Genomic DNA, 20,102 nt, shown 5'->3' with positions numbered 1-20,102 from the left:
AACTAGCAACTCTGCCCGTGTTTTTCCCTGGACTCCACCAAGCCAACCTCCCCCTAGGTCGACACCCCTATGGCAACAAAGACAAATGACATACTACCATTTCTATTCCAACCAATATTAAATAACATACTAAACAATTAGAAAATCCTAAGTCTAAAAAATGTTCATCCCTTATTCCATATTTATTTGAATAACCACTTTTTCACATGACATCTTTCTGTCAAAATAGCACCTCACTATTGCATTATGTAAACCAAGCTTACAATTTCACCCACTCTAAGCAGCTATCGCAAAGGCCCATAACAGCCATTACATTGCTAGTAAGTTAAAAACTAGATGCTCGTTCACTTCTCCTACTTGTCATTCTCCATATAACAAAGGACAAAGCTCAAATTTGTGTAGGCGTATATATTCTATTAATACCATGAAGGGGTTCATATACAAAATGCTTCTGCCGGAAGCCCATAGCAAGAGGCATGTAATTTGGAAAGGGGGATATTAAGTGAAATATAGAACAAGTAAATATTTTCAAGCAGCTGAAACAACCAAACCCTGGACCCTTATTAACATGTGCCAAGGTAAGTTGTGGTGAGTAGACCGTTAGGACAGCCTCAATGCCATTTCTTGAAGAAGAGCTCGCTTCTGTGAGGCATTAATTATGTCGTTGGTTTCTGCATTCTCAAGCACATCAGCGATTATGGCAGCTGCATGACCAAGTGGCTCCTCCGCTGCCCTCTTCAGCATGAATGCCTACCCCAATCATTCAAAATACCCAAAAACTATTATGAATTCATGATGTGCATGTATTTTACCAAATATAATATAATAAAAAAAATATTCGGTTGCATGGTTAAATATTTGGATCCTAATCCAATGATTGAAGTTATCTAGCATTAATAAGATAAATTTTCCTTTACAGCATCTTCTTGCCAAACAAGCAAGGGAATAATCTAACAAAAGCAAGAAATGAGAACCAAAATTTTGCCTGGAAAATAAAAATCATTCAGAAGAGATTCTTCTTGTGAAGTGAAATTAACATTTAAAATGAGCAAGCTCACAAGACCTTTTTTCCCCTGTTAATGAAATACCAACTCAAAAAATCTGTACTAAACAAACCTTTTCGTCCTCAATTCCTTACGAATATCCATTCCAAACTCAAGCCAAAAAGGTTAAAATCAAGTCACAAAATTCTGAACTGCCTGGTTCTAAAAATAGTGCAGGAGCAGACCTCAGTCAATTTAAATGCACATGGACTGCATATTGAAATGATACAATAAAACAAAAACGCAACCTGTAACCACAGCACCAAGAGAGGATGTGGAGGAGGAAAGAGGGGGAGGGGGGAGGAGGAGGTTGGCAGTGTGAAAGAGAGAAGGGAGGAGATGACCTGTCCATGATGGGATATGGCCAAAGTACATGGCCGCTGAAACCAAGGCTCTCCATCTATCTGAACAGGCAATGCAACAAACAGCTGAATCTTGATTGACTGACCTTGTGCGAGTCTTTGAGCTCGAGAAAGCCCAACCTGTTCCGACACCAAACTGTAGTTTAGAGACACTTCCAACACATTCATAACATCGAGTCAAAAGAATATCCCAAAGAATCAACTTTAATTATGAATTAAATGAATCCAGTTCAGTAAAACTAGGTTTAGAATCAAGTTCGGCTCAGAAACAACAGCATTCCAAAAAAACGGCTGGCTAAATTTCTTGTCTATGGGTTATATTAGGGTTTAAAACTCACCTCCAAGTATATTTGTTTTCTTCTAATAGGTAAAAGAAAAGATTGCTAAAGGGCACCTCAAACCAAACATTAGCTCATTGATCCAGTAATTTAATGTCATATAATAATAAGGGGCCCCTATATGTTTTCTTTGATACTGCAGGCTCTTGTACTGTATAAATAAACCATTCTTAAATTCTCGTATAGGCCCCTGTGCTAAAACAACAGCTAGTAAAATAAAAAAAAAGCCTACATAACTCAGCATTCGGGAACAGAAACTATCATAATCCTGAAATATCACTTCACCTGAAGCTTTCCAAGATGCCAGGTTCCTGATATGCTCACAACCTCCAGTATCTTATCATGCATTGATTGTGGATCAAAATTATCATAATTCTCATCCTCATTTTGCCACAGATCTACACCACCCATGTAGCTACTTATGTTAGCAACAAGAACACCTTCTGCATCCTGTGAAGTTTCAAAACAAAATCATAAATTTATGGTGATATTAGAATATAAATTCAGACATGTTAGAATTATAGCAGAAAATCAAGGGATCAAAATTATTCAATGCCAAATGTTAGTCACAACAATAAACAAGTCAGTCGATCAAAAATGAACCCAGCAGACAACAAAATTCAGTACATTTCTGCATTATCTATATTCTATAGCAAAACTAGGTGCAAGTAAAACTGAGACTAATGTGCTCCGAAAAGCCAAAGTTGGAAAATTTGTTTTTAGTTTAAAGCAAATAATTTAGATAGAAAGTTGAAGGAATTCAATGTACATGAAGAGTTTGAAATATTGGCCATATTTATAAATAATTTATGGCTTGTTCAATCATAAGGGGAAAAAACATAACTACCTCTACTCGTGCTTCAAAATTGTTCATAGAAAAGGAGTTCAAAACCAAGAATATGAAATTAATAAGGTTTCTCCAGAACAAAAATTTCAAAACCAAGCAACAATGTGTAAACATGTACGTCAACAGCTCTGGAAACAATTTTGAGCCCATTTCCATACCCACCTCAGGGACTTCAATCTCAATGCCATCCACCTCAACTCGAATTTGCCAGGGAAAATCTGCAAATGTTCGATCCATTATACACTTAGCGCCTTCTCTTGCGTAAAGAACTTTATTCATAAACTGCAGTTATATTACCAAATACTTCAGCTAAATGGTTTGGAAGAAACACTGGCAAAAAAAAAAAAAAGAAAAACCAAAATTACTAAGCAACAAACAGTAATTGCGACAAACCTTTCTTATACATGATCCTGATTTTGTCACATATGATCCTGAAATATTGTTTTTTCCAAGTTTCTATATGATCTAATAATTTAAAGCTTCATTTATGTTTCATTGAACCATTGAAACTGGACTCAGCCATGGTTGTTAGAATTGTGATCTGGATAATAATGCCTTTCCCAAAGGACTCGCATATCAATTGAAGTTTTGTAGGATCACAATATGATCTTTGCAGGATCATAGGATTGTGGTAGGGCAAATGGGGGATCATAGGATGTTGCCATAAACCATATTGTCTCCTGGTTTGTACAACTTTAGCTAAGAAAGATGCAAAGTTGGCTGACCATTTTTGTTTTTTGTTTCTCCTTTAGTTTTTTTTTTTTCATTTAGTACTAATGAAAATATGAACTCATAAATTTACTTTCAGTTAGTGTTGTTTCTTAGGCAATTCAAATGTTGATGACAAGGAGCATGAAGATGAAATTTAATACACTAATGCATTTGATGATGATGATAATGAAGAAACCTTGATGAATACAATGATGATAATCTCAATAATGCTGATGAAGCAAATTGTGGCTTCAATGATGACATTAATGGCTAGGAGCTAGCTTGATAGTTGGTATTTTTCATTTGTTTGCTAAAACATCTCCTAGATTTTAGGTGTTTCAGGTTGCTTAGTTATTGTTTCACTGATTTGTGTTACAATTTTTGTTAGTATTTTCCTCTGTTTTTGATGAGTACTTAAATTATTTACATCAAGTTGGCTGCTGGTATGATTGAGTTTGGAGTTCAGCAGTCGAACCTTGATCTCCTCATTACAAAGGCTCTATTATTTGAGCTACATTTTCACTTTCAATTTTCTTAACTTTCTTGATTGCTATGATTGTCTTAATTATAAACACTCGCAAATGCCAAGTTTTTAGGTGATACATTACAACATATAAATACATTAATTGCACTAATTTTAACAACTTTTATCAATTACATCGTTGAATCTTATGATCCTTGATCCAATCCGTTTGATCCTGCTAACCCAATATTGGTCCTGCTTAGGATCCCGATTTTAAAACCTTGGCCTTTGCTCTATTTTCTCTCTTTTCATTACAAAGTCTCCGTCACAAGTGCGCAAAGAATTAAGACTTGTCAAAGTCACTGACCTAAATACCCAATAGATATTAGTTTTCATTATAATTGCCACATCCTGGGCAGCTCACACATAGATTCCTACCCAAAACATGGAACATTAAAATATTCACAATATATGATTCATATAATTTTCTTCTAATTAAAAATGATTAAAGAAAAACCATGTGCATTGCCACCACATTATATCTTAAGATGAAGCAAAAATTTAAACATAGCACTCTTACTATCACCCCAAAACAATGTTAGAAATCAAAACACTGCTGATATGTGGTCTTCAACAAATTATCTGCTCATGAGAGAGAGAGAGAGAGAGAGAGAGAGAGAGAGAGAGAGAAATTAAAATTGCAAAGTGCAAGTTCACTGCCACATGTGCAAGATATGCGAAGTATAAAAAAATAACAGCAAGATTCATCTAGGTTCTGCTAAGTAGCCTGGAATCCATGCTTCACATAAGACAACAATCTTCACAAGAGTAAAGCGAATATGGTCCTAACCTTTTGAAGTGTTCGTTTACATGGACATAGTTTTGGGTTCTAATAGGTGCAATAATGCAGGAATGTAGCCAACAATTAAAGAAAATAAAATGGATAAAAAACCAAAGGTTGAACTCAGGAAGAACAAGTTCAAATCTGCTGTTGGGCGCTTTATAAAAGATAAACAATAAAAACTCTCTGGTTTTAAAGAGTTTTTTATTCTCCTACGTCAAATTTTTATGCAAGTTCAAAGGAATATCAGGTCTTTTCCTAAAAATTAAAGCTGCGGCATTCTCAGCATTTCAACACACATTTGAAACGAGCAGTATTTCAAGGTTAGGTCATCTTGATATCCTCATGACTCAATTTGAGTAAGTAAATTGGAAAGCAATACCACAGTAGTATCAAGTAAAATGTGAAAAAGAGCAACAGGTCAACATTATTCATTAAATTCATTACAGATCTATTACAGTGAAATAAGGGGAGCCTAGGCACAATGGTAAAGTTGTCACCATATGACCTGCAGGTCATGGGTTCAATGTGTGGAAACAGCCTCTTGAAAAAATATAAGCTAAGGCTGCGTACTATAGACCCATCATGATCTGCCCCTTCCCTGGACTCCGCATATGTGGGAGCTTTATGCACCAGGCTGCCTTTTTTATCTATTACAGTGAAACCAGTCACACACGTGAATGTCTGTCTGAGTCCTTTTAGCAAAGAAAATCACACACTCAGTCCTTTTTCACATACAAAATTTCTGATAAGAGCACTTTATAAAATTTTAGATGCAATTTTGATTGAGGCAGGAGATACATGGGGGAAAAAGTCTTCATACAAATTATACTTCAAAAAAAAAAATGTTTATGTAGAAATTATTCACATAGACAGCTTTCTAGTCTGAGAGCGAGCCTTGACCCAAACCTGAAGGTCAAAGGCTCAAGTCAAGGAAACAATTACTGCTAACTGTGGAGGTAAGACTGGATATTTCATGCCATTCCCAAAAGCTTGATGGCACAGGAGCTTTTTGCATTGGGTATTAAACTTCAAAACAGTCTTAAGTCCGAGCCAAGTTTGAAAATTTTGGATAGTTTGGACTAATGTGTGTGTAGTTGAGGGATACTTACACTTCCTCGGAATTAATAAAATCATTCTAGGAGCATAATAAAGTTTTATTTTTTGGTAACTAGGGTGAGCACACTATCCTATGTATATCCAAAAAAAAATTAAATATTTAAAAATATGTTAGTGGTTTTAAGTAGTTACAGATGTGAGTAGATAGGCCCTTCAAACCAGAAATATTGTGAACTGGAACTGAACCAGTTGACCCTGTCAAAACCAGCCTGAACTGCAGTCAGCTGCAAGCCAACCCGGCTTCTCACCTAGTTACCGTTTTAAAATAAATAAATAAATAATTGGACCGCAAAGTCCAGTTCCAAGGCTTCAAACTCACATCCCCATTTCCCTAATGCAACTAAAGCCCATGCACTGCAACTCTAACATTTTCATTGTTTATTTCATTAACCAAGAAACAATAAATAAAGAGTAAAGCTCACTCCAAATTAAATATTAAATCACCCTAAATTAAATTATCTTCATAGAATAAAAAAATATACATCTATCTTTCAATATTTGTTTGACTTCTAATAAGTTTAAGAATGTTTTTTAATATAAATTTTACCTAGAATGTGTTAGTGATTATGTTTTTATTCTAATTGGCTAACAGATGATATAAGCACCTTAAAATATTATAACTATGCATATCCTATTTTATCTAGAATGTGCATAATTAATATTGTAATTGCAATAGATATAAGTGTGTGTGTGTATGTATTGCCAATTGCCATGCTGATAACACCATTCAACCACTTGTTTGGCCCACCAGATTAACCAACTCATTGCTATTTCCGAGTTGACTACTAGTCTGGGTTTTAAAAACCATTAAAAAGTCAAGTTTTGATTTTTAGCACTGTTCTATCCTTATCAGTTTTTGTTAGGACACAAAAAAAGGGGCATTAACGATGCTTAGGGGAAAAAAAGAAACTTAGAATGGTACAAAAAAGAGACAATAGGGTCTTCTTTGCTATAACAGTCTGGATATAGATTATTAATTTCTAGAAGTACAAATTGCGTAAGGTTATCATTTTACTTAATATATAGTAAATCTCTCCAACTTAAGTTTTTCAGGACAGGTAATCTATCCCTATTGCTGCCTGGGGATGCGATTTGCAAGAGCTTTGTATGTATCAAAGTTTTTTCTACCCTTAAACAGTTTAATTAACAGTTATTTCATTTCTCAGTTGAATGTGACCTTTTAATAGCCTGGTTGTGCATCTCCAACAAACACTTGTCGAGTAGGGGCTCTTTCTTCATCTATTCCTTTTATATTTTATATCTTACATTTTAAGTTTCTATTCTAGTCATTGATATTTTTATTTCTTGGAAATCACTGTTTACAACCCCTTCCATCTCAAACTAGAAATCTTTAATTTCAACAACACTAATCCTTTTCTACTAGATACTTTGAATCTAAAAAAATCTAAGCTGCACTGCATAAAAATAAACTATTTTAGATTCCTCATTTGATTTTGGTTTTGCACATTTGAATTCTCTTCGTATACTCCATGTGTGCATGTTTTGCACTCCCCTTTCTCCTTTTAGTCAATACTTATTATTTACTTATAAAAACATTGAACTATTTTAAATTTTTATACCTGAAATTTAAAAAAAAAAAAAAATTCATTGGAAGGATTGTACAAATATTTGTACACATGCAATTATCTGAACTGCTTTGCCTACCATCTAACATCTTCTTAAATGTAGTTTAAATATTGTTTTGCATAAAAAATACAGTTCAAATTTCATTTTACCTGGTTATAGAACTTCTCTGGGTTCTCCTCCCGTAAATTATGGATGTCCAAAGCAACCTTTGCATCACAACCAATTCCTGTAAACAATACTTCCCAGAGTTGATCACCATATTGCATGAAAATTTTCATCCCTAAAAAAAAAAAAAAAAAAAAAAAAAACGGCAAAGAAAAATGAATGCATTAACTAGAGATGGGCATGTATGTTTCCTGAAATAAATGCTATTGGGTCCCAGCCAGGATATCTCATCAACCAAAACTCACCATTTTCAGACCAAAAAATCTGGCAACTAATTGAGCAATCATAATAATCAAAGGACAAATTCCCCAATTAAGAATCAACTGAATGAGAAACCAAGGCAACTAAAAGCACATACACATGCTATATGTAAAACTGAATATAACATTCTAATAATAAGATCAATGACTTAGGATAACTAAGCAACCTAAACCAGTTAATAATGGAACCCATCCCACCCAAGTGAAAGCTAATAGGGCTTTTGCAATATGAATCAGTTTGGTTGAGAATTGAGAATCAGGATAGCCAGAACCCAGGTTAATGCTCATGGCATTTGCTTTTGTTCAGTTATAACTCCAAAACAACCCAACTGGAACTATACCCCAATGCTCATTGGATATACGTAATTCAAAAATCAGATGCCCAATGCACCAGATAAGCATAAAATTTTCAGTTGAGATGCACATCTTAGGTGATTGAAAAAGTATATACTGGCATACCAAGATAGTTATTCATAAATTTTGGTGATTGAAGTTGCTTCCCCTGTTGGTTTACAATTGCTATCTTCCATCGGTCAAGAATCGTAACTGCAGCATGCTCTATGTGGTGTAACACAGTGCAAAGACCTCCTTGTCTCTCCACAGAGCCCAAACCACCTCCCCAAGACAGAACTCTGGCTAAATCATTACCTGTACCCGCAGGAAGAATTGCAACTGGAGGAGGAGAAACAAAATTTTGCTTGTCTATGGCATTCAAAACCCAACCGACTGTGCCATCTCCCCCACATACAAGAACTCTGAAGTGAGGCACTCTTCTAAATAAGTAAAGACCAATCTCTGGCCCCTGTGTTGAGCTCAACTCAAAAACCTACAAGAATCAACAGAAAAACCAACCTTCAAAATTATTAGGTGAAAAAGGTTGATCAATACTCGGAAGTAATAAATAACCTGAAAGCTAAGTCAACTGAATAAACATCAAATAGCAAGGTTACAACTAGCCCCAAACTATCCAGGTTGCTCTCCCGTTGGCCATGAGCAGTTCAATTTTATGGGTGTATGCTACATTAAAGCAGCAATGGAGAACCCCTATCATTGGCTTCCTTATTCTAATGCAAGTGATTTCCACATGACTACTCTTCTGGATACCTAAGTTTTTTTTTAAAGTGATTTGCAGCAAAAGTTCCAGCAGAATTTTATGAAAAAGGCATGGTTAGTTGGTTACCACAACCTAAAAGAGAAGTTTTCATTTAGAACTTCGTGTAGTTTGCTTCCTTGAGCTACAGTGAGAGAACAGCACAAGAATTTATCATCATACAATTGCTGTCTAAAGCATATGAAACCGTTTTGAAATGAGCTCTATATAGATTATAACCTGCGCCTTTTCCCCTGTTTTGCATTTTGATTGGGATGCATTTGGAAATTGGAGAACATTAGGGAAAGAAAAGAAAGATATGAAGGAATCCATTTTTTCATGTTTAGTTATCAAATAAGAACGAAATAAAATGCATAGTAAAACAATGAGTAAAAAATTGATTTTACACATCATTAACATTTAATTTTTTAAAAATGTTCAATCAAATTAGAATAAGTTTTCATTTTTATTAGCATTTGACATTGAGAGAAAACACAATGGAAAATGGATTTCCTTCTTATTTTCCTCTCCTTTCCTCAAAAAAAAAAAAAGAAAGTTCTTGATCCAAATGGAGCCTTCATGTTCTTTCAACTAGTTTTAAAAAATTATGCTAATAAATAAATAAATAAATAACCTTCATGTTCTTTCAACTAGTTTTAAAAAATTATGCTAATAAATAAATAAATAAATAATCTTCCCACGTTTAATATATAAACCAACCGCTTCATGGTGCTTTTAATACCTTATTATTATTATTTTTTATTGCAAACAAAACAACATCCTAACATCCATTTCCTGATGTTATGGGGCTAACACCAAAATTAGAAACTGAGGGGATGTGGAACCATGACCCAGATATAAGGCCACATATACACAAGAGTGGGAAGCTCAGAAATTGTGGATGAAAAGTTTTACCTGAGCAGGATTCAGAAGAACGTTCAAGCGTAGCCTAAGGGAATTGCCACGTTGAGCTCCACTCTTTTTGTTAATGAAAACTAACAACGGTCTTGCATCTGGTGGCAAATCAATCAACTCATATCTTTGTTTCATCCCTAATATCTGAGACTCATCCTTCTGATTCATTGATGCACTTCTTCTAAAACTAGGCTTCAAATCCAATTTGTTATCTACATCACCATCCTGGTGTGAACTGCCCATATTTATGCTGCCATTACAGTTTTCTTCCACCCCATGAGAAGCATTTTCTGTTTGATCTGTGCTGGCTGTGCTTTCAGTGGACATGTCAGTAGCACTACAGCTATTACATGCCTCAGCAGATGGTTCATTTCCATGCTTGTACTTGCTGCTTTGACTCCTGATACGTTCACGCACAGATGATGCGATCTCATTGGCTCCATGAGTGATTGAACTCAAAAATCCACTGGTGGACATCCAGTTTAATTCCTTAACATAGAGTGGTGACAAAATTAACCTTTTAAATGGGCCCAAATCACAAATATCACCTGTTTCATTTGACATGCTGCCGTGGCAGTCAACATGTACCAGTCGTTGACACCACATACAACACCATATAGGGGATCCGCCAAGAAAGGACCCACTACAGGGCTCTTCACAGTAGCTACAAAAAGAAGTTTCATCGGTTTGATCTGTGACCTCTGTCCATTGAACAGCCCATTGGTGCATCACATTCTCATACCCAATCATTGATAAGGATTTGCAATCCTTTTGTGCATTTGATGAGCAACCTAAGTGAGCTGCTGCACCACAAATACTGCAACGGTGAATGAAACTATCTGAAGCAGGCCCAAGAGGCTGAGATGTGCACACAGACTTTAAGCATACACAACAGTTGAGACTTTTCCCACGCAACACAGACTCTAACGTCCAGGCATGAGGAGCTGCAGGTACTTTGTGCCTTGCCTTTGGGTTTTTCTTTGACCGGGCTATGGCTTTCATCCAACTTAGGTTGATATTTCTCCTCCACTGAAAGGCAGTATAGGCAATAGTCAAGATGCCAACCAATCCAGCAATAAAGCAGGATATAATAAAGAGATGCGATTCTCCCAATTCAGATGCATTTTTGCTGTTCCAGCTGGGAATTGGCATCTCAGCTTCTCCATACCCATCCATTCTTTTAAGTAGAAAAACGAGACTACCTATACCTTCTCCAAACATACAAGAAGAAACCCATACGAAATGCCTCCACCATGCACTCCCAGTTCAAGCATGGTCAGCACAAATTCTGCACATTAGTCATCTTTGCCTTCATCAGGCCCCGTGAAAATTTCAAGTGTGCAACACGACCTGAGTAATCAACCCCTCTTTGGGTTAAAGCAATATCTATACACTGATATTTTATATATTGCTTTTTCCAGAAAACCTGAACAGCCATTTTTCTGCACCCATGACCAAAAAATTTAATTCAGAAGGAAAGAAAACATATAAGGGTAAAGACCTTAATTATTGATCATAACGTGAACAAAAGAATTATAAACAGCTCCAGTTCCATATAAAACCCCAGAATAAATCATTCAAGCTTACACTCAAATCAGAATCGTAAATTGCATCTAGTAAATATAGTCTCATAGCAGTACCTAATAATTTGCACAAGTGATTTATACTTCGAATCTCGATAAAATTTGAGAAATTCGCATAAAAATTGTAATAGTTTCGGTATCACAAAAAATTTCATTACTTCAATCATGACAAAACGTTCTCAAAATAAAAACAGAGCCGTATCATACATGATACAGCTATTCGGCTTTGTCTGGAGAGTTTTTCAGGTCTCCTGAAACCAAAAACATATTTTTAAAAAATCCCACAGCAGTCTGTCAATACTTAATTTTCTGTAACTTTCCTCAGTTTTCTGAGCAACCAAACAGTTCGTGATTTCCCGTCATGTGGAAAACAGAAAATTCAATATTGAAAAGATTGAGATCGGAAATGACTTACAGAGTAGCATTGTGCGATGGAGAAGAGCAATGATCGAGTCAATCCGAGAAAACCCTAGACCGATCTAGAAAGAGAATGAAACTGCAGGAGAGGGAGAGGGAGAGGGAGTACGGTAACAGAGAATCAGAGCTAAACCACATCAAATTACTCTTCCGCTTTTCTCACAATTCAAAAGCATTAACTTTGGGTGGCTTAATAAATAATTTGATGTTACGTTCCTTTTCTTTTTATTTTTCATTTTTGTTTTGAGTGCTCTAAATTGCGCAGGGTGCGTAGATACCTACCGACTTCATGAAGTTCCACGTGGCGTAGAAGGGGCTGTTGAACACAGTGCCATCTGGAGGACCGATTTGCAGCGACACGTAGAAATAGAATTCCATCCAGAATAAGTCTGTTTTTTAAGGATGGTGCGCAATACGCACCGTACGTGCCTCAGGCAGAAGCGTGGCATGTACTTCTGATTTATTTTTTATTTTTTAAAAGAAAATGTAGATGTTCATCCATTTCCATGTGCCTGCGAGTAGGGTTCGGATGCAATGTCGGATCCGTACGAGAGAGCGAAGGGAGGGAGGCTTACCTTCAAAGGCGGCGACCTCGCCAGTCGCAGCAAATCCATCGACAAGCACAGGAAGAAGAAGAAGCAGAAAAAGAAGGAAGAAGCTAAGAACCGCGACGAAGAAGCGGGTGCCGCGGGCGATCCGGAGCACGATTTTGGCGAAGTCGCTGCCGACGGCGGCGACGGAGGTGGAGGAGATATATACACGATCGACGCCGCGAAGCGCATGAAGTACGACGAGCTCTTCCCGGTTGAGGCGAAGAAGTTCGGTTACGATCCCAAGTCGAAGTCCAAATCCGTGGAAGATGCCCTCGACGACCGCGTGAAGAAGAAGGCCGATCGCTACTGTAAATAAGTATGTATCTATTGTATCGATGCACTCGACGTCAATTTCTCACTCATCTTTTTTAAAATCATCATCGTCAATTCATCATACTGGATTCTTCTGAGTTAAAATTGAATGGTGGGTTATGTTATTTTCGTTTGTCGGTGCTATGGTTTCTGCTGATTGATTATTGTTGCCTAAACTGCTATAGTCTCAAAATAGCTTCCCAAACCAAAGGATTCCCCACGTACAATTATTTATTATAGTTTTGACCATTTCCCATTCTTATTAGGGAGCATACTCCTTTGGGAGGTCTTGCATAGTCAATTCCTCAAATTGCTTCTATCTGTTGCAATCATGTAAAGCCGAGATCCTTAATTGTTGACCTTCTTCTTATTAATGACATTGTGAGAGCTCCCTAGCTAATTCCCTTGCTTGGGGGATTTTTGTTGCGGGTTTTCCCTGGGCGACACCCAATCAGGCATACTTATTCTGGTGACCCTGCTGGACTAACCCTAACTTCGAGGGTGATGGTTAAAACTTGCCTTCACCCACTTACTAGTCATTGTTCTGCTGGGCTTTTGGGACCAATTGTCTCTTCCTTATCTTTGGGGGTGGACAAGAATTTCGCAAACAATGCACTTCATGGCCGTTTGTTTTGAGCAATTAGCTGTCTGTTTTGAGCAATTAAGAGTTGTCATTTCTCCTCCGTGGTGGTGGAGGGATATGGCTACCAAACGCCATGTCTGCCTGATGAAGCTCTTGGCGCCTCTGCTCATGTCTGCCTGATGAAGCTCTTGGCGCCTCTGCTGGTCGCCCTTGTTCTGTGGTTCAGCCTTGGCTCATCTGTAGTCATTTCTCTTTGGCATCTGTCAGTATGATTAGTCAAATAAAGGCAAATACTGGCAGCGGTTGATGATTTAGGCATTTTCCTCGGCCTTTGCATTACTATGACTTCCGATACTTTAGTTTCAAATTGGACCTTCGTTGCTTTGCAGATGGATTCTATTGCTCCTCGAGAACCCCAGCACATATTCTCCATCCAAAATCTCATTTTGACCATGAAATCCTCTAGGATTGGTTTCATGACTGAAATAGTCTCCTGTGAGGCTGAATATTAGTTATATGCAGCCAACTGCTGCCTTATGGCTACCATATTGGTGCTTGTTAGTTTGGTGGGCATTGGCAATAAAGAAATGGGAGTTTGGCTCCTACATTGCTCCCTTCCTTCTAGTGTATGGACCCTTTGTTTCTAATGTCTTTGTCTTTGGCTGCACCATTATTGGTAGTACTAAGGTTAGTGTTACCGATGAAATCGTTTCAATTTTTTGGTAATTAGCAACATAGTAGGTCCCATTGAGCATGTAAAAGATGCATAATTGAAATTAAGCACCTTATAAATCATGGTTGTGATTTGGTAACTGCACCAAATCTTGTGCGTTAATGGTTGTTGGCATTGGGATGGTAGATCGGGGATCTTATGCCTACCCCCCTCATAGGTGTAGGAATGGTGTCCTATTAAGTAATGGAATCCCTCACAAAATAGGGGAGAGAATGGAAGAAAACTAGAAGAAATCTTAGGAGGTAAGGAGGTGGAAGGAAGATAGGCAGGTAAACATATTCTCACAAAAGGGGTTAGAAGAGTAAGGAGAGGTATAGTTGGTGAGATTTGAGACAATAGGGGGGAAGATAGCACTAGGTTAACAAAGATATGTTAAAGGCCCTTTATAGAACTGTTACAATGGCTATTTATACTCGTCCGAGGTTCACTCTTAAAGATTACATAATGCTCCAATTTGATTATTTTTGCCTAAACTATTCCCATAATAGTTTTCCAAACCAAAAGACTCCCTAGATACAATTACTAATATAGTTCTAACCATTTCCAAACTTATATTAGGGAGCGCCATCTTTTGGGTGGTCTTGCATAGTCAAGCTCATCAACTTGATTATGTTTATTGCGATCATGTAGGGCCAAGATCTTTGATTGATATGATAACCTTCCTATTAGAGATATTATGAGGTCTCATTTGGGATCCCCTTGCTTTGGCAATTTTGGCGTGATGGTATACCCTCGCCTTCGTCCATTTATTCATCATTGTTCTGTCGAGCTTCCATGGCTGATTTCTTGTTTCCCTCTACATTCTTGGTTGTGCAAGGATTGCAAAAACCACATCAAAAGCATTGGGAATAAGTATTGATTTTTTTTTTTAACTGAAATGGGTATTTTGAAAATTCAAACTACAAAATGGATAAGTTTTTTTTTTTTTTTTAAATTTATTAACAATGTAGGGAATCTGCATCTTAAAGATGCAAATAGCCATCGGCCCTACTACAAGATGAGAGATTGATCTGTTGAACAAAAATTAATGCAGTATTAATTGTTGTCTGCTCCCAACTCCCAAAGCTCTTCGCTCAATCTTCCTTCAACATGGCAATGGATCCTCTTGCAGTTAAACAATTTTTTTCACTCAATCAATTACTATGCTCATTAGCTTCTTTCTGAAGCTGAAAAAAGGTGCATAGATTAAGGGAGGTGGCCATGGCGAAGCTGGATGGAGAGGGCTTGCCAAGGTGGCCCATCATCATCACCCACACCGCCTTCAGCAGTGTTGCGATACCATTACCACACCACTATGCTCGTTAGCTACTTCAACTCTTTTCCCGCAAAAAGTGCTTCTCTTCTTGTCAATCCCACCCTGGCAACGGCAGATGTTGCCCCTTCTGCCTCATTCTCCCCTTTATCCATCTCAGTCACTAATGCCATACTAGTAAACTTTAAACTTTACATGATAAGTTTAATGTGAATGAAGATTGAGTGAAGAGCATTGGGAGTTGGAACTAGGCTGTCATTAATTGCCTTAATTGCTTATTTACAGTAGGGCACATGACAATTTGCATCTTCAAAATGCAGATTACCCTACATTGATTATTGAATTATAAAGTTACCAAATTGGTAATTTGAATTTTCAAAATATTTATTTTCATTATATACCACTTAAAGTCAAGTACGACAAGAAGTAAACAAATCTTTTGGTGGAGGGAAGAATTTAGTTACACTTTGTGGTTATCAGCACTACTCAACCACCCTCAGCTCAAGAATAATTTTCAGCTCAAACGAATTTTGTCAGTTTCTGATATTCTATTCTTTTCTTTATTATTTTTGTTAAGTTTGTTATAGAGAATATTCGGCTCGCTTCCTCCTTGTGTATATATATACACATTGTACTGAGTTTACCAAGTAATAAGAAAAGCACCAGATTTCACCTTTATCCTTTATCCACTGTATCTTCTTTAACCTCTTTATTTTCTTCTTTTCATCATGGTATCAGAGCACTGTTAGGACTCACGTCCATTCTCTTGTCTACAGTATGGCCGAGTCTCCTACTGCATCCTCTTCTTACACGCAACCACCTGTTATTTCTCTTCCTTCTCCCATCAATATGATTACAGTAAAGTTAACTCATGACAATTACTTACTGTGGAAGGCACAACTCATACCCTATCTCAAAGGTCAAAATCTCTTTGGATACATTGATGGCTCTTCAGTCCCTCCTCACTCAATCGGCAAGAACAACACACCATCTCCTGAATTTCTCGCCTGGCAACAGTAGGATCAAGCCATCATCAGTGTCTTGTTCTCCTCCCTCTCTAAAACACTGATTGCTCATGTCCTCACAGCTACTTCTTCCCGTGAGGTGTGGACAACTCTTGAAGATCTATTTGCTGCAAAATCAAATGCGAGCATCATGCAGGTTCAACTCCAGCTCACTAGCCTCAAGAAGGGTTGAGAAACCATTTCTGAATACTATTGTCGTGCAAAGCTCCTTCAGGACTCTCTTGCCATGGCCAATAAAACCATTCCTTTATCTGATTTCATTACATATCTCCTGGCTGGTTTAGGTTCCGACTACGATTCCCTTGTTACATCCATCACTACTCATGTGGATCCACTTACTTCTGCGCAAGTTTACAGTCATCTCCTGACTTATGAAGCACGTTTGAACCATCAGAGTTCCACACTTACAGCATCTCCTGAATTTTCTGCTAACTTCACTCAAACAAAATCTGCTACCAACTTCTTTCGCGGCCGAGGCTTCTCACACGCCAGGGGCAATTTCAGAGGTGGTGGTCGTGGCAGACATGGTGGTCGTCCTCCCTCCTCCTCCCCAGTTTCCTTTTCAGCTAACCGACCCACCTGTCAGGTCTGTCATAAAAGAGGTCATACCGCCATCTCCTGTTACCACAGATTTGATTATAGCTATCAATCTCGTCCGCCACCTTTCCTCTTAACCCACCTTACTTTAGGCCCACAATTTCAGCAACCCTCTTCCACACCTACAGACCCCAACTGGTACCCCGATTCTGTTGCTACCCACCACTTCACCCATGATTTCTCTAATCTCTCTCTCAACCCTTCTGAATACAAAGGTGATGAACAAGTTCGTGTTGATGATTGCTCTTCTCTCCCAATTCATCATGTTGGCAGCTCCACCATCCAGTCCTCCAATGGCAGTATTCTCCTCTCCAAACTTTACCATGTTCCCTCAATTTCTAAGAATTTAATTTCAATCCGCAAATTATGTGAGGATAATTCTGTATTTTTTGAATTTCACTCTTCCTTTTTTTGTGTGAAAGACTCACAAACTCAGCAGGTTCTCCTTCGCGGTTCTACTAAGGACGGCATGTATGTGTTCCCACCTTCCTCTCCTCAAGCTCATGTTGGTGAGCGTGTCTCCTCATCTCAGTGGCGTTCTCGTCTCGGTCATGCTTCCATGCAATTAGTACATAAACTCATCTCACAGATGTTTCTGCCCACCAAATCCTCTTCCTTTTTGGGTTTATGCTCGTCGTGCTGCAAGGTTAAGCTTCACCAGCTCCCATATGGTTGCTCACCTCATCGTTCATCTACCTCACTTCATCTCATTTTCTCCGACGTTTGGGGCCCTGCACCATTGATCTCTCGTGGTGGTTTTCGTTATTATGTTTCCTTTGTTGATGATTACAGTCGATTTACTTGGATTTTTCCGTTAAAATGTAAATCTGATGTAGCCTCTGTTTTTTTGTTTTTCAGATGCCATGTAGAAACTCTCTTTAATACAAAAATCCGTTCATTACAATCTGATTGGGGTGGTGAATTTCGAACTCTTAATAATGTATTAAAATCTTTTGGTATTTTTCATCGCATCTCTTGTCCCCATGCTCATTCACAAAATGGCTTGGTTGAAAGAAAACATAGGCACATTGTGGAAACTGGTCTTGCCCTTCTTGCTCATTCCTCTTTACCTCAATCCTATTGGTCCGATGCCTTTGTTATTGCCGTTTTCTTAATTAATCGTCTACCCTCTCCCATTTTAAATAACAAATCCCCATTTGAGGTTTTATTTCATTACAAACCTGATTGCCTTTTTTTAAAAACTTTCGGCTGTCAATGTTGGCCTAATCTTAGGCCATATAATCAACACAAAATGGACTTCAGATCCCTTCCTTGTGTTTTTCTCGGCTACAATTCTTCTCATCATGGTTATCTGTGTTTTCATGTTCCTACTGGTCGTATGTACATCTCCAAGGATGTTTTATTTGACGAAAATGTCTTTCCATTTGCCGATTCCAGTTTCAGCTCACTTCAACATCATCTAGCTCAGCCCATTCCGTCTCACACTTCACCACCTTCTTTCAGTCGGCCCATTAGATATTCCCCCACTTCTATATCCCCAACTATGCCCGGCCCATCATCTCCTCCCAGTAACACTAGGCCTTCAACGCACTCTTCCATCCCTCGTTCCCAACCTCAGCTCCCACTTGTCTCACCTGCTCCCGCTTCTTCCTCTCGACAATCCACTAGGGCTTCCCTCGACTCGTCATCATCACCACACTCTCCTTCGCCTTCTTTTCCTTCTCCCTCTGCAATTCCTACCATGTCCCTTCATCCCATGCACACAAGAGCCCGAGCACAAAAGCCTTGCCCTAAAATCCAAACTGATGGCACCATTCCCTGGCCTCCGCCTCGCACCCATACCACTACCGTTACTGTCCCAGAGGAGCCCACCTCTGTTACTCAAGCCTCCAAATTTCCTGAATGGAGGCATGCGATGCAGGTTAAGTTTGATGCCTTGATGTCCACAAATACATGGTCTCTTGTTCCTCCTACCCCCAATCAAAATGTTGTTGGCTGTCACTGGATTTTTAAGACAAAGCATTTGTCTAATGGCTCCATTGAGAGACGAAAGGCCCGACTGGTTGCGAAAGGTTATAGCCAACTTGAAGGTTTGGATTACACTGAAACTTTTAGCCCTGTGATCAAACCTACTACAATCAGGTTAGTTCTCTCCATTGCAGTCTCGTTTGGCTGGCCGATTCATCAATTGGATGTTCAGAATGCCTTTTTACATGGCAATTTAGATGAGCAGGTTTTCATGACTCAAACTCCTGGGTTCATTCATCCATAATTTCCTCATTATGTCTGCAAACTCAATTGTGCTCTCTACGGCCTTAAACAGCTCCTCGAGCCTGGTATGCTAGGCTCAACTCTCGGCTATTGGAACTTGGATTTATTGTTTCAAAATCAGATACCTCCTTGTTCATTTATCAGCATCAATCAGTAACAGTTTGCTTTCTTGTATATGTCGATGACATTATGATTACAGGCTCCAGTTCGAGTGTTATATCCCACTTCATTTCTGCTCTGACCTCTGATTTTCCTATCAAGGATCTGGGATCTTTACACTACTTCTTGGGTATTGAATGTCATCATACCTCCGCTGGGCTCATGCTTTGTCCACGGAAATATATCTTGGATTTACTTAACAAGACAAATATGATGAACTGCAAACCAATCACCAGCCCTATGTCCTCCACAAAATTGTCTGCGATTGACTCTACTCCTGTTCCAAATCCTACGCTATATCGAAGTGTAGTGGGCAGCTTACAGTACCTTCTCTTCACCAGACCGGACCTAGCGTTCTCTATCAATAGTGTTTGTCAAGTCATGCATGCTCCATGCTTATCTCACTAGCAGAGTGTTAAGCGCATATTGCGCTATTTAAAACATACTCTGCATTATGGTTTACTGTTGCAACCCTCCAACATCTTATCCCTGGCTGCCTATACAGATGCAGACTGGGCAGGGTGTCCCGATGACAGAAAATCAACTAGAGGTTACTGTGTTTTCTTTGGTGGCAACTTAGTTTCATGGAGCTCAAAGAAGCAATCAACTATTGCTAGATCCAGCACAGAGGCTGAGTACAAGGCCCTAGCTTATGCCACTTGTGAACTACTGTGGTTGCAATCCCTACTATTTGAATTGGGTGTTTTCCTATCCACATCTCCAACTCTTTTTTGTGATTACTTGGGAGCAACTTACTTGTCTATGAATCTAGTTATGCATTCTCGAACTAAACATGTTGATGTTGACTATCATTTTGTTCGTGATCGCATTCAAGCAGGAGCTCTTTAGGTGTCTTTTCTTTCAAGCAAGGATCA

General features: G+C 38.3%; 2 protein-coding genes across 6 annotated transcripts; one reads left to right on the top strand and one right to left on the bottom strand.

Annotated features, from left to right (window-relative positions):
- Positions 1–393: 393 nt before the first annotated feature.
- LOC131146074 (diacylglycerol kinase 1) lies at positions 394–11,967 on the bottom strand. 5 transcript variants are annotated; one of them, XM_058095360.1, is made up of 8 exons: positions 11,740–11,967; positions 9,742–11,183; positions 8,196–8,562; positions 7,461–7,537; positions 2,753–2,872; positions 2,029–2,193; positions 1,388–1,525; positions 394–750 (listed from the first exon to the last, which is right to left on the bottom strand). In XM_058095360.1, exons 2-8 carry the CDS (start codon positions 10,960–10,962, stop codon positions 601–603), a joined length of 2,238 nt encoding a protein of 745 aa, XP_057951343.1. In that variant the 5' UTR covers positions 10,963–11,183; positions 11,740–11,967; the 3' UTR covers positions 394–600. The 5 variants fall into 5 exon arrangements, with proteins under 5 accessions (XP_057951343.1, XP_057951342.1, XP_057951340.1 ...); XM_058095359.1 differs by having other exon boundaries at positions 7,461–7,591; positions 11,740–11,935; XM_058095357.1 differs by having other exon boundaries at positions 394–1,525; positions 7,461–7,591; positions 11,740–11,943.
- A 156-nt stretch (positions 11,968–12,123) lies between these two features.
- LOC131146072 (uncharacterized) lies at positions 12,124–12,771 on the top strand. The gene has a single exon (XM_058095356.1). It carries the CDS (start codon positions 12,276–12,278, stop codon positions 12,648–12,650), a length of 375 nt encoding a protein of 124 aa, XP_057951339.1. The 5' UTR covers positions 12,124–12,275; the 3' UTR covers positions 12,651–12,771.
- Positions 12,772–20,102: the final 7,331 nt, after the last annotated feature.

Source organism: Malania oleifera, chromosome 13 (genome assembly GCF_029873635.1).
Source record: "Malania oleifera isolate guangnan ecotype guangnan chromosome 13, ASM2987363v1, whole genome shotgun sequence".
In the NCBI taxonomy this organism is placed as follows: Eukaryota; Viridiplantae; Streptophyta; class Magnoliopsida; order Santalales; family Ximeniaceae; genus Malania; species Malania oleifera.
The sequence above is the reverse complement of the archived record's forward strand: the minus strand, read 5'-3'. Positions and strand labels throughout refer to the sequence as shown.

Excerpts from the sequence above, each read along its gene's own strand:
- LOC131146072 (XM_058095356.1), top strand. The coding sequence starts at position 12,276 with ATGTCGGATCCGTACGAGAGAGCGAAGGGAGGGAGGCTTACCTTCAAA.
- LOC131146074 (XM_058095357.1), bottom strand. The coding sequence starts at position 10,962 with ATGTTTGGAGAAGGTATAGGTAGTCTCGTTTTTCTACTTAAAAGAATG. Across the intron at positions 7,592-8,195 it reads ATTTATGAATAACTATCTTG|GGATGAAAATTTTCATGCAA; the intron begins GTATGCCAGTAT and ends TTTTTTTTTTAG. Across the intron at positions 1,526-2,028 it reads GGCATCTTGGAAAGCTTCAG|GTTGGGCTTTCTCGAGCTCA; the intron begins GTGAAGTGATAT and ends GTGTCGGAACAG.